We start from the raw sequence: 15,357 nt of genomic DNA on the forward strand, positions 1-15,357 counted from the left end.
AAAAAAAACAGAAAATAACAAACACTAATAAAGATGAATCACCAACTACAAGTACCTGGTCCTGCTAGAGATGGACCACAAGAAATAGCTAATTTGTTTTTTTTCTCTTATTCTTCCAACTTAAATTGCATGTACAAGATCTATTAGGGAAATTAATTCAAAACCTAGTTATCTATTTTTGAAGTCCTATTGATTGGGAAAAAATACTCCGTGGTCCAGAATTTGTCTCATTTGTTCAGTATGGCCCTAAAGTAGAATGGTTTGAAATTAATTGAGGTAGCTAACGCCAAATGTTTCAATAAAATTGACAGATACCGAATTAAAAGAACTAAATTTGGATTTCACGTCCAAACTTGGTAATCATATTGCATATTTGGAAATATTTCTCATTCATTAAAAGAAGAAATGGTGATTTGTGGCAAATATGTTAATAGTAGAGCAATTAAGACGAAAGGATATATTTAGGCATAGTTATATTCAGGCATAAACGAGACAAATATCCTGTGTTTTAAGAAAGTTGGACATAATTAAATCTTTTAGTTGTGTGAAGTGGTCAATTTATTTCTCCTTTTTAATTATTAGCTTATAAATGGAGGGCACCATATATAGTAGCAGTGAATGCTAATTACCTATCCACATTTGATACATTAGTATCAATTGCACTGATTTGTTAGTTCAATAAATGCCATGAATTTTGAACCACATGTACTACAATTTTTCTTTTGGGTATATATATATAGTCTATATTATATCCTTTTAAGATTTTGTACATATTTTTTAAGAAGGAAATTTATAGCAATTAGTCATAAGAGTATTTTCGTATGTTACATATCACTCTTTAAACATTTCACTTCATTAACATAGCACCAAATAAGAAATGGGAAAAGGTAAAAATGATATCTTATTTTTCTAAAACATCAAATATTTCAAATTGATCAAACAACTTTACTTTGTTAAAACGAATAGTATTCGGTACTGAACAAAGTATTGGTTTTACAATTAGGAAGTATGAATTAATTGTACAGGTAGATACTTTCAAGATGCGCTATCAATTAAAAATATTCAAATTATAAGAAAATAAATAAAAATAAGGTTTTAGGATGCACCAAAATTTGTGTGGGGCTCTGAAAAGTCTCAGGAATCACACAAATATGTTGAAGGGGTCAGCTCCAATTATCCTTGGATCAGACCACTTCATTTATCCTTGGTCCCTCTAAGCACCCCCCCCCCCTACCCCCTACCCCTTTACTCACTCCCCGTCCTCTTTCTAACTCAAGAAATATAGACAACAACAAACTCCTTTGCTTCTGCTTTAGCCTTCTACTCTTTTTCCTTCCAAGCCCTCATTTCTAGCTTTTTTTTCATTTTCACACAGACACGTACAGAATCCATGGAGAAAACAGACAGAGAAACTCGTGATTTCATGAACGTGGAGTCCTTCTCTCAGTTACCCTTTATTCGACCAGCACCAGCTAAAGAAAAGGCCATTAGGCTTTTTGGCAAAGAATTTGGTGCGGCTGGTGATTCCATGGCTGCAACAGAAGAGTCAGAATCCATTGAAACAAACCCTAGCCAAGACGAAATCAAAGACCATATTAGCAACAACAGTGAGAGCAGTCGAAAATTCGAGTGCCATTATTGTTGCAGGAATTTTCCGACTTCACAAGCACTAGGAGGACATCAAAATGCTCATAAGAGAGAACGCCAGCATGCTAAAAGAGCACATCTTCAATCTGCAATGGTACATGGTGCTTTAACAGAGGCAAATATTTATGGAATAATGAATTACCATCGTCTTGGTAGTGCACCAACAGCAGCTTATCATCATCACTACACAACCAACAATATTAACAGTGCTACTAGGTTTTATGGAAGCCACCACCATGTTAATACTACTGTTACTACCCCTTATAATTCTCATCAAACTCCTATAAATGGAAATCCTTTAGCTTTATGGAGGATTCCAGCAGCAACTAGTGTTCATCATACTTCTTCGTCTTCGCCTAATTTTGGCCGTGAACGATCGATGAATATGCCATTGCCAGTGTTTGCTGCTAATAATGAGGATTTCAAGTCTTCTTCAATCATCAACAGCTCAAGTTCTCAAAGAGGGTTCGGATATGAAACAAAGGCAGGAGTTAAAGATCATGTGAGTTTAGATCTACACTTGTGAATTACTAGTACTCTAGTCTAAAGCTAATTAAAATTCATTAATCTTGAGGACCAAAGTTTCTGTTTTTCTCCATCAGTTCATGCAGGAAATTTAAAGCTTTTGATATTCATGACAGACAATTTTAAGAATTACCACTGCTTTAATTAGCCTGCCTCCTTGAATTTTCAGAAAGAAGAAGACGTTATGTAAATGAAATGATTTTAGTATATGCAATTCTCTCTTTACTCTTCTTTTTCTTTTCTCAAATGAAGTAGAGAAGAAGTGAGCATCCATGAAGTGACTAAATTCTTGAATCTGACCCACTAAAGATTTGCTAGGACTTAAAATACAATTATAAATAATTGTGAACAAATGCGGATCCAGGATCTAAACTTTATGAGTTCAATAAGTTTTAAGATTTTTAGAATTGAACCCATCATATTTTTGTAAGTTATGGGTTCGTATCTACTATTTTTGTAATTTTAATGAATATGCAAATTTTTAATACGCATCGCAAGATATAGGTTCAGTTGAACCCATAACTAGCAGACTACTTCCGCCCCTGATCGTGATAATAAGTGAAATTACTAACCTGTAATATATAGCAAGGTTTTCTGCTGCAACAGGTGCGTTGATTGGGTACTTTTTACACCATATAAGTGTATATTAGAATTTATGGCATGCATATCTTAGGAGAGTAGTGCGGCCAAACACCATCCCAGAATTAAATCCATAATGTCAAGCCTAAGGTGGTACACGTATGTTCTCTTGTTTTGTGTGTGTACGAGTTCTTGGGCTAACGGTGTTGGCTACCTGGGCTAGCTACTTATGAGCAAGTTATGTTAGATCCGCAGACAGATAAGAAAATACCTTAGAGAATGAAATGTGGGGAAAAATTGATGTGGTTAGATGTTTTTTGCATAAAATGTACTCCATAAAGAAAGAAAACAGCAGGTTGTTCTGGTATAACAGCTTCACATACTTTAATGAACATTCTTCTTCTTCTTCTCGTTTTAGAGAGAGAGAGAGAGAGATGTTTAAGTGTACATGCATGGAACTGTACCTATCAGATGTTAAATCATGTCTGTAGATATTAGTTAGGGATTTATGACGATAAGGAGTTCAGAAAAGAGAGAGTACTGTCAAGTTTAAAAGCTTGAAATATTATTGAGTTAAGATGATAAGGAGTTAAAAGACGAAGAATACCAAGTATACAGGCTTGAAATATTCATGTTTGTAACTAGTGGCGAAGCCAGAAATTTTCTCTAAGGTGTTCAAACTTGAAAGAAGTAAAAAAATAAATAAAGGGTGTTCAATATATATTATATACCTGTAAAACCTAATATTTTACCTATATATGTAATGTAATTTTTCGGCGAAGGGTGGTCAATTATCATAGCGTAGCTTCACCCATATTTGTAACGCGAGTAAATGTTTTACCATAAAAATGTGGTGGAATATAGTAAATGTTCTTTTGTCCTTAACCAATAGTCTCGAATTCGATCTCTGGAATTGGGTTTTTCTGGTAGGGAGCGCTAAAACCCCCTTATTAGTGGGCTTCCTACGGGCGGCTTATCCGAATTAATCAGGTCAGTTTCGAACATAGATACCTTGAAAAACGAAAAGAACCCATATTTCTAAAATAACAAAGGGACTATTTGGAACTTGACAGGACTATATAAAATATATATATCGAATTTCAAGTCCAGAGTAACTTCTTTCCTAATTTTTATCTCTCCTTTTCTCTTATTTGGGACACTATAAATATCTGTACGTCGGTGCTGGGAAGCTTACCCAAGATTAGCCATCTCCTACTATTAAAAAACTGATTGTCCAATTTAAGTGCCACAGTTCTTCGATAAATTACCGTCCTAGTTTCTTGTATAAGATAAACCTTTATTTGTATAGGGTACTCGTATTTGAGCTAAGCCGAGAGAGTTTAAGGGAAAAAAGTAAAAGCTACTAAGAAATATATATGTACTATTTTGTTTTCTCTCTAATCTATAGAACTCGCTACTCCCTCCGTTTCAATTTAGATAAGATAGTTTAACTCGGTACGGAGTTCAAATAAAAAAAGACTTTTGAAACTTGTAGTCTTAAAAACTTAAAGGGCAAAGCCTTTGTGGGGCCATGATATTGTTGCGGTTACAAAAACTTCTCATTATAGGTTAAATGGATAAAATGAAGAGTTTAAAGTTGAATTATTTCTAAATTTCAGAATGTATCATCTATTGTGAAACAGACCAAAAAAGAAAGTATCTCATCTAATTTGAAAAACGGAGAGAGTAGTAACTGGCCTTGTCTCGAAAGTACGCCCGACTATCTTCCACTACTGCAGATGCAACAGTGGGGTAGTTGGGGGGTGGGTACTTTGACAGAATTCATTGTGTTAGAGTCAAGCTCTTTATACATATTTATATTGTTGTTAGTTGCTGTCTCAACTTAGAACCCAAATGGTATGGTAGCCCAGTGCACTAAGTTTCCGTTATGTGCGGAATCTGGGAAAGGGCCAGACCACAAGGATCTATTGTACGCAGCCTTACCCTACATTTCTGTAAAAGGTTGTTTCCACGACTTAATCCCGTGACCTTCAAGTCACATGGAAACAACAAACATAGGTTCTCAACTTAGAACCATGTTGTGTAAATTTTTTGATTCTGCAACTGTGTTGATATGTGTATTAAAGCAGTCGATAATCCTTTCATTTCGCCTTTATGTGGTGGGATTCATAGTATGTGTGTTAATTTTTGGTGTAAATTTCAATATAGACATTTCAAGTTTTTAAATAAAATACAATTACATGAAAAGTAGGATAATAAGAACAACGAATAATTTAAAATATTTAAGATAAACCTCCATTAAAATAGAACCATTGTAACTTCTCAGATGGTAATAGTTGCACGTAAAGTAGAACACAAGCCAGAAGTGACATTCGAAAAATCAAGGCGAAATACATAGACGGGCCCCTTTATGTTGTCCTCAACAACCATACAAACACCTTAACTGACCCCATTACCAATTAAACACTCCAAGTGGCTAATTCAAATTCTCATCCCACAAAATCTATTTAAGAATGAAGCATTTCCCATCACCAAACTATACATTTCCTGCCAGAAGTAGTATAGCCTGTTTGGCCAAGCTTTATTTTGGGCCAAAAGTGCTTTTTTTGGTCAAAAGCATTTTTGGCCAAAAATTGATGTGTTTGGCCAAGCTTTTGGAAGGAAAAAAAATGCTTTTGAGGAGAAGCAGAAGCAGTTTTGGAGAAGCAGAAAAAAGTAGCTTCTCTCCAAAAGCACTTCTATGAGAAGCACTTTTGAGAAAAATATACTTAGAAGCAGTTTTCAAAAGCTTGGTCAAACACTAATTACTGATCAAAAGTGCTATTCAAATTAATTAGTCAAACACAAACTGCTTCTCACCAAAAGTACTTTTTTAAAAAGTACTTTTAAAAAAATCACTTCTCGAAATAAGCTAATTTTAGAAGCTTGGCCAAAAGGGCTAGTAGCATAAAAGGAAGACAAGCTCTGGGCTTACAATAACTCAAAGGCAGTACTAAAGCATGTGCTTAAATCTCTATGTTGGTACTTTGTGACAGCACCGCGTAGCATTCAAGTAGCTAGGTAAGTGGCTAAGATGATTGCGTACGTGCATAATTCTGTGCCTTATACGGGGAAGCTCTGGAATACTATAAATAGAGGGGTACGGATATTTGCATGTCAAGCTTGGTGCAACTAACAGACTACTTGAAGAACGACAAAATTTCAATTGACAGTAGAAGTATTGACATTGAGAAATGAAGATATATCTGCGTTTTTTTTTCTCTCTCTTAACTGTCCTTTGCTTTGCTGATAGCGAACACATTTTTTCTTTGTTAGCGTTTGGCCATAGATCCCAAATTTGTTTTGAAAAATCTGATTTGGGTGAAGTTTGATTTGAAGATGAAAATGTGTTTGGACATACGTTTTCAAAACATATTTTTCAACTTTATTTTGGAAAAACATGTATATAATTCCCAAGTTTTGGGATTTTCGCCCAAAATAAGCTCAAATAGCTGATTTTGAGATTTAAAATTTGGGATTTGGGATTTGGCCAAAATATGGGCAAAATTTATGGCCAAACATGAGTTTTGAAAATAAATCCCAAATTTATTTTGACAAAACTCATGGCCAAACGGGGCTTTTATCACTCTGTCGATTAAGTCATGAAGCAATAACATCACAACTGCCGTACTCCTCTTATTGTAATAAGTACTCCGTCCGTTCTAATTTATGTGAACCTGTTTGACTCGGTACGAAGTTTAAGAAAAAATAAGACTTTTGGAATTTGTGGTCCTAAAAAGTCAAAAAAGGGGTTCAAAGTATTTGCGCGGTTATAAAATTAATAGCTACTTATTAGTAAAACATTATTTAAGCAAAAGTACACTACTAAGTTAAAATATAGAGAAAAAGAATATTTACTGTGCTGCCAAATCAATTTTGAAATAACACGAGATACTTATTTAGGGTCTTTTTCAGTAACGTGTAATTACTATATGCCCCTCGAAAGATTTAAAAATCGTTGAAATTAATGTAGACTTATGTCACGTTCTTAATCTTAAACTAAGCGCACGTACGGCACTTGACAACTTTCTCACGATCTTGCACAACTCGCGCACGATCTTGCTGTGCCAAGTCAGCCTAAAATGTTACACTCAAGATTGCTATGAGAATGTTGGATAAGATTGACAACAGAAATTTGCCAAAGGAAGCTTTTTACTGTGGAAAACTTGATTGTTTTGCTTGGTGATTTACAAATGAATATCCCCCTTTATATACTAGTCTCCTAAGGGCTAGTGAGTAAATAAAAATTATTACACATGTCCTTTATTAATTACAAGTAAGTCCTTTCTCTAGAATTTTCTACATAGCAGAATCTTCTAAGGACTTTCCTAGCAATTCCATAGAGTTCTAAGGTCTTCCATGCTCCATATTTTTCTAGAACATTCCCACACTGCTAGTCTTTCATATGTAAGTTTTTCATATGGAAAAAATATATGCCAAGTGGCACCTACGTGGCATGATGATGTGATAGCCCCTGACACTCTCCCCTACCCGATTTTGTGCCGCCCTCGGTACAAAGCATCGACACACGCGTACACCTCGCCTTGGCGTCGCCGAAGATCTTTGTCCATTAGTCGTGATGCCAGTAACGACCCCGATCCGACCGATCGTTTTGAGCTCTAGCGCGTCGTTCTGCGGTTTCAGGCCTTGAGTAGCTTCACTTCATGTTTTATGACTTGTATATGTGGTCGGAATTGAATTTCGGGAAGTTCAGAGTTGATTTAGATGAAAAATTCTAATTTCGGAAGCTTTAAGTTGGAAGAGTTTACTAGGGTTTGACTTTTGAGTATACAACCTCGGAATCAGGATTTGAAGGTTCCAATAGTTTCGTATGATGATTTCGATCTTGGGCGTATGTTCGGGTTGAGTATCGGATGGTCCGGGAGCATTTCGACGCTTATTATAGAAAGTTGGCATTTTGAAAGTTTAAGAATTTCTTATGTTCGATTGAAGTGGAATTTGGTGTTATCGATGTCCGTTTGGGGTTTCGAGCCTTGGAATAGGTTCGTATCGTAATTTGTGACTTGTATGCAAAGTTCGGCATCATTCAGAAATGTTTTGATATAATTCGGACGCGTTCGTGAAAGTTTGGAAGTTTGAAAGTTTAAAGAAGGATTTTGATCGTCGATTCATAGTTTTGATGTTGCTTGGTGTGATTTGAGGCCTCGAGAAGGTTCGTGTCATGTTTTGAAACTAGTTGGTATGATTGGATGGGGTCCCGGGGGTCCGAGTGTGTTTCTGACCAAGTTTGGCTGATTTGTTGCTGCAAGTGTACTGGTGTGTTTCGCGATCACGAAGATTGTTCCACGATCACGAAGAAGAAAATTGTAGGGGGGCAGCTAATTGCCCTGCACGAACGCGAAGAGGGGCCTGTGAACGCGTAGGTGGGCCTGGCAGTGCTTCGCGAATGCGGAGGCCCAACCGCAATCGCGATGACGAAATGGAGGAAACGAGGCAGAAGGCCTTTGGCCTTCGCGAACACGATGTCATTGACGTGAACGCGAAGAAGGTGTTGGGGCAGTGGCATTTTTTTTGCCTTCGCGATCGCAAGGCATTTTCTGCGATCGCGAAGAAGATCGCCTGTGCAGTGTATAAGTTTGCAAAACAGGTTTTGGCTCATTTTATCTCAAACCTTCCATTGGAGCCGAGCTTGGGGAAATTTGAAGGAACTTCTTCGTCACCCATCACTAGGTAATTGATTTCTTCACATTGTGAGTTAACTATATGAATTATACATGGATTTAAACATAAAAATTTGTAGAAATTTGGGATTTTGGTGGAAAACCTAGAATTGTACAATTTTGGAATTTGACCACGAAATTGGACATGGAATTGAGAATAAATTATATATTTGAGTTCGTAATATTTTGGGTAATGTTTATTTTCAAAAAAATTCGGAATCCAAGCACGTGGGCTAGAGGGTTGACTTTATTGTCTTTTCGAGTGGAGTTAGCAATTATTATAAATAAATTAATTATGGGTATTAGAGTATATTTTTATTGGTTTGCGCATTGTTTGACTAATTTTTGATCGATGGGCATCAGTTTGAGGTGTTACAGTGGCTTTGGAGCCGGTTATAGAACTTCGGAGCGAGATAAGTCTCCTGTCTAACTCTGTTAGGGGGAAACAACCCCTAGGTGATGTATTTGATATGTGTGCTATTTGTTGTGGGGGCTACGTACGCACGAGGTGACGAGAGTCCGTATGTAGCTAAATTCATGTTATGTCCGGGTAGACTTAGGTTCACGCCATGCTATAATTATACTATTGGAGTTATCTTTGCTCGTTTAATTCCTTTATTTCGCATTACGACTTGAGACTAGACTTGCGTAGAGTGATAGACTTGCTATTATAGAGATTTGACGGGCTTCATGATTAGCCGCAAAATAATTGTACTCCTCTTATGAATTTTTCTTGGGCTATCCGTTTTCTTCGAAAAGTTTTTCTTAAAATTGATAACTCACACGTTTATTCGCGAGTGGAGTCAAGGACCCATTAAAGCTTCTTATTCTAAAGGGATCGGGCCGTTCACCTCAACAGGATTATGTACCACACACTTATGAGAGCAGGTCATTCGCCTCAGTAGTATAATAGATGCATCCGTGCTGTTCGACCCTCCACGGTGCACACGGTATGATGGGATCGGGTCGTTCGTCGCGACATTTCTATAAAACACTCTTGTAGATCGGGTCGTTTGCCTCGGCAGCGTCGTACGTTATATCTGACAAGAAACCAGCACATCCATGTATTTTTCCTGATTTGAGTTGTGATGACCTATCTGGTGAGGTCCATGTTATATATATACTCCGGTTGAGGAGGTAACTGCTTAGTGAGAGCTTGAGTTTACCGTTTAGAAGAAGATTGTACCTCATAATTACATTTGTTCATACCGTTTATCTGTTCTGCCCCATATTTGTTTACTTCTTACTGTATCTTGTCTTATTGGATCGCTAGTAAGTGTCGATGTCGACCCTCATCGCTACTTCTTTGGGGTTAGGCTAGATACTTACTAGGTACGCGTTGATTTACGTACTCATGCTACACTTGCTGCACTTATTATGCATGTGAATATATATATGTTTCTAGTGGTCCTCTGGGCGCAGAGGCGCGACTATTGCAGGGACTTTACAATGAGCTGCATTCCATGTTACGATCCACATCATACAGGGTCTCCATCATATTTTCCTATCTAACTTGTATTCCAGACAGATATTGTATTATTATTGTACTCCTTAGTAGATGCTCATGCACTTGTAACACCGCATTTTGGGGGTTCCTACTGGTTGTTCATTATTGTAGTTCACGTAATTATTATCATTTCACCTTTAAATTTATATTTTTATATAGGAATTGGAAAATAAAATCACGGGGTTTTTTGCGAGTACCAGCTTTTATACTATTTAATAAATGGGAATTATGATTTAAAAGTAATAAAAAAATGAGTAATTAAGTTGATCAGTCACCGTTGGCTTGCCCCGACGGTGTTAGGCGCCATCACGATCTATAGTGGATTTTGGGTCGTGACAATGCCTTATGGGGCGGTTCGCCTTCCCATGTCACAAGGTACTGGTCACCTTTCTTCTTGCCCCGTTTGTACTTTTGACGGCTAGAAATGATGGCCTCGGTCCTCGTGCGAACATCGGATGCCTCTCCTTGCTCTTGGACTAAATCTCCCCATGACTCGACCAAGTCTAGATGCGTCTCAAGCATCAGGTGTATGCTTTCATTCCCTATTTGGCTGCCCTCCTCTGTGGTCCCAGCCTTGCTAGCAAACAGGACCCTTCTGCTTAGGTCATCGTCTAATTCCAACATCGTGCCATCACTTTGCAATTTACCATCATCTTCAACTATGTCCGCCCAACTTTTCTTGCTGCCACCATGCTCCATTTGCATAGCGCCAAGATAGGCTTTGGAATCCCCTACTTTCGGCTTATATTCGAAGCGCATCCCCCTAATGCAGGCGGTCCCTCCTATGTCACACTTGTGTGCTTGAGCAAAGTTTTCGATCATTATTGCAAGCTTCCCCAACTCTGGGCATTCACTTGCCCAATGTGATCCTTTACAGAAGCATCACCCTCCCTTAGGCACGTACTCGGTACTATTTTCCGTTCCCTTGTCTTTTTTCTTGGACCCTTGTCCATTATGGGATGGACCCTTAACATTGCCCTTGTATATCTCGGTTATGCCTTTCCTGTTGTCCCTGTTATGATCTCCCCCACCTTTCTCGGCATTGCCTTCTTTGGACTTGGTAGGATCCATCTTGAAGTCAATGAGTGACTCGGCTACCGCTGTGGCCTCGTTGAATACTTGATGTCTTCTTAACTCCTGTTTTGCCCAAATTTTTCAAACCATCCGTGAAGTAGAAAAGGGAATCTTCCTCAGAATGACGGAATTTGCAGCATTAAGGTAGTGAAGTCGCGCACGTACACCCGAATTGTGGCCATCTGTCGGAGCTCCCTTAGCTTCCACCTAGCCTCGTACACCATATTCATCACACAAAATTGCTTCTTCAACTCCATCTTGAACTTCTCCACGTCTCAACCTTGTATATCCCCTTCTCCATGTCAATACACTTTCGGCGCCACCGCGACGCGGAAATCTCTGAGTGGTACAACATAGCATTGTTGATCTTAGCCTCGTCGTCTATCACTTTGCCGTGCCTAAAGTAGTTCTCTAAGTGCCAAAAAAAGTTCTCCATTTCTTGTGCATCACAAACACCTTTAATCTCTGGTGGCTCAGGAGCCTCGATCTTGGCCTCCCTCGTCACAACAACATTGTTGTCTGCCTCGGTCATGCCAGCGTCACCATGCTCCTCGAGTGACTCTACCTTTTCCTTCATGGCATCGATAGTGCTCAACACCTCCTTGAGTCTGCACTCCAAGGTAGTGATGGTTTTCCTTTGCCCCATCTCGACCTGCGTACGCCCCTACAAGTCATTTCGGATGCTCTCAATTTCTTCAAGAGTGTGTCCCTCAAGAACTCTAAGGGTGCCTTCCAGCTTCCCCAAGCGTTGGACAAAGATCTCGACAGCATCTATCCCTGCGTTCATCTTCATCACCCACTATTTACCGAGCGAGATGTCCTCAGGCAAGACCTCCACTTCATCCTCGCTCACCTCAGTGGAAGATGGTTCTTGGGATGTAAGCCCTTCGTCTGACTCAACCTCGGGTGGCACCTCCTGGCTCTGGTTGGTGACATTCCTCTTTTTGTTGCGGCCCTTCTTGCCAACAGCATCCTGGATGACGTTGTCTTGAGTGTTGTCAACGTTAATTTCTCTATCGTTCGCCCTTCCTTTAGTTGCAACCTTCGCTCTGATACCACGTTGTCACGTCCTCAATCTTGAACCAAGCGTACGTGCGACACTTGACAACTTTCTCACGATCTTGCACAACTCGCGCACGATCTTGATATGCCAAGTCAGCCTAAAATGTTACACTCAAGACCGCTAAGGGAATGTTAGAAAAGAAAGACAAGAGAAATTTGTCAAAGGAAGCTTTTTATTGCGGAAAATTGGATTGTTTTTTTTTCTTGGTGATTTACAAATGAATATCCCCCTTTATATACTAGTCTGGTAGGGGCTAGTGAGTAAATAAAAATTATTACACAATTCCTTTATTATTACAAGTAATTTCTTTCTCTAGAATTTTCTACATAGCTAGAATCTTCTAAGGACTTTCCTAGCAATTCCATAGTTCTAAGGTCTTCCATGAGAAATCTCCATATTTTTCTAGAACCTTCCCACATGTGCTAGTCTATATCATATGTAAGCTTTCCATATGGCAAAAATATATGCCAAGTGGCACCTACGTAGCATGATGATATGGCGGGCCATGACACTTAGCTAAATACAATGAAAGAAAAAGGTTGATATAGGTGATACTTATTTACTCCCTCCATTCCAATTTATGTGAACTTGTTTGACTGGGCACGAAGTTTAAGAAAAAATAAAGACTTTTAAAATTTGTGGTCCTAAACAAGTCAAAAAGGGGCCCAGAGTATTTGTGTGGTTATAAAAGCTTCTCATTAAGGATAGAATTATAAGTTTAAGCTAAAGTGTTTCCAAATTTAGAAAGGGGTCATTCTTTTTGGAACGGACCAAAAAAGAAATTGGTTCACATAAACTGGAACGGAGGGAGTAGTAAGGAATAAGCTTTAAATTTCTTAGAGAACTTTTATTATTATTAATCATCATCACCACCACCACCACCATCATTATCATTATTATTATTATTATTATTATTATTATTATTATTATTATTATTGTCACTATTATTATTACTATTATTTGTAGATTTTGAACACATTTTTATCTATTGCTCTTATTTTATGTTGGCATGAAGATGATATGAGTTGAACTTTAAAAAAAAAAAAGAATCCATTTAATTGGGACTGAGGCGTAATTGTTGTCATTGTAACTAGTACGCACCCTATGTATTAATAACACAACATAATAATTACACCGCACAATTATTTTAGTTTTCTATTTTTTTGTCGTTGTAAGGCCCCGTAAAATTCTTCCTAAAAACCGGAATATCGTGGTGCCAAGTTAGGATTATGTGTTGGAAATTGTTGAAATTCGCCGCGGTTCGGACTTTTTGGATTGAACTGTGCATTAAAAAGTTAAGCAAAAATGTTCGCAGAAGTATGCATTTCTACGGCCCATTATGCGGCCGCATAACCACTCTGTGGGCCGCATAATGGCCGCAGAGTGAGGCAGTCTTTCGGGCCAATTTTGATGTCATTTTCGCGGTCCAATATGCAATCGCATATCCATTATGCGGACCGCATTTTTGTCGCACATCTGTCCTTGGACTTTCGTGAAGGGAGATTCTGCGGCGCATTATGCGACCGCATATTGGCCGCAGACCCAGGCAGAAAATTGAGGCACCCGAGGGCCACTTTTCGCGGTCACTTTGCGGACGGCATAACCTTTATGGTGTCGCATATGCGACCGCAGATCCGAGTCGGGGCTCCAGATTTTTAATTTTCAGACCCGATCCCATGTCGTTATAACTTATGCAATAGCTCATTTTGAGCCTATTTCCTGGTACTTTTAGAGTGAGAAAGAGGGTCTAAGAGAGAGGAAGTGTCCTTCATCAAAATTGCTCCACAAATTCTTGTTTAAACTTTGAAGATATTCATGTGAGGCATCTAAATCTTCATCCTAGGAGGTAAGACTTCATCACCTCAGCTCTTAATTTCAAACATAGCTATAAGGGGTCATTAGTGAGGTAATTCATGGGTGATTGAGGTATGATTCTTGGGTGTAATAGTAATATGTATACATGCATGTACAAATAAGATTTGTGGGAAGATTGTTGAACATAAATAAGTAAAGATTGGGTTGGGGAATGAAGGAAATCTTGTAGAAGAGCCATCAAATCAAAATACACAACTAGTGTTTGATAAAATGCTCAAATGAGCTGAAATCATGAATATCTTCCTAATTTGTGTTCTATTTTGTTATGTCTCAAAATAGATTGGGATTGCTAGAATTTCTATAACGTTGTAGTAACTTAAGAAAATCTTAAACAAGGTATGTATGGCTAAACCTCCTTCTTCTTAGAATCAAAAATCCCCTGGTGTCCGTGTAACCGGTGTAAGTCCCCAAATTGATCATACTAAAATTGGCTATTCCAAATATGTCGTGTGGAATGATATGTGTTTGATATTTGTACTAAATTCTTATCATGTCATATCTTCCTTTGTGAATATGTTTAGACTATGTGTTGAGAAGGGTTAAGAATTCATGTCAAAGAAATTGAATAAAGATTGTTGTGACTATTCGTATGAAAAGCCTCTATGTGCTTAGAATTCCCAAGCTTTTCCCTTATGTGTGAAAATGCCTTACATGGTAGGCCTGCTGATGATAATATTATTGAATATGTAAAAAGGAAAACTTTAATTGTAAGATACAACCAAGTGCCAAGAATGTCTTAATAAATGAGGCTACTCGTGCCATTAAATGAAAGATGGGAAAGAAATATGAATTGAGATGAACGATTGAAAGGATGATGTCTCAAGTGAGATGGCCTAGCCGATCTGGCCGTGACCGGACACCATGCAGCACACATGATGGTAAATTGTGCTGGATTGATTGATTGAAATTGTGGATATGGTTGATATCTCAAATGAGATGACCTAGCCGATCGGGTCGAGTCGGACTCCGTGTAGGAACACGGTGCTATTGTGGATTGTGGCATATGGCACTGAGATTGGCAACCTAATAAGATGGAAATTTAACCAGAAACCTTGTGATACTTACTTGATGATTTTGTATTTGGTTGAAGCCCTTATTGTACACTATGACTGTTTCCTCTATGTTTCATTGTTCATTCTATTAAGATTGATGTTTAGCTTTACATACTAGTACTATTCGATAGTACTAACGTCTCTTTTGCCGGGGGCGCTACATCTATTAATGGTTGTATGTGATTCCATAGCCGACAGTGTTGATCACAGCTAGTGGTACTCTGCCTTCATCTCCCCAACAGTCTTGGTGAGCCCCATTTCTTCCTGGGGCCATGTAGTACATCTTTTGCTTATATGTTTACCGCGTTTTGAGGTATAGCCGGGGCCTTGTTAACGGCGCTTTCGTAGCACTTT

General features: G+C 38.3%; 1 protein-coding gene across 1 annotated transcript; it reads left to right on the forward strand.

The window, feature by feature from the left end:
• Positions 1,244-2,403, forward strand: LOC109223298 (zinc finger protein 8-like). The gene has a single exon (XM_019387555.1). It carries the CDS (start codon positions 1,391-1,393, stop codon positions 2,171-2,173), a length of 783 nt encoding a protein of 260 aa, XP_019243100.1. The 5' UTR covers positions 1,244-1,390; the 3' UTR covers positions 2,174-2,403.

This window comes from Nicotiana attenuata, chromosome 3, assembly GCF_001879085.1.
Source record: "Nicotiana attenuata strain UT chromosome 3, NIATTr2, whole genome shotgun sequence".
In the NCBI taxonomy this organism is placed as follows: domain Eukaryota; kingdom Viridiplantae; phylum Streptophyta; class Magnoliopsida; order Solanales; family Solanaceae; genus Nicotiana; species Nicotiana attenuata.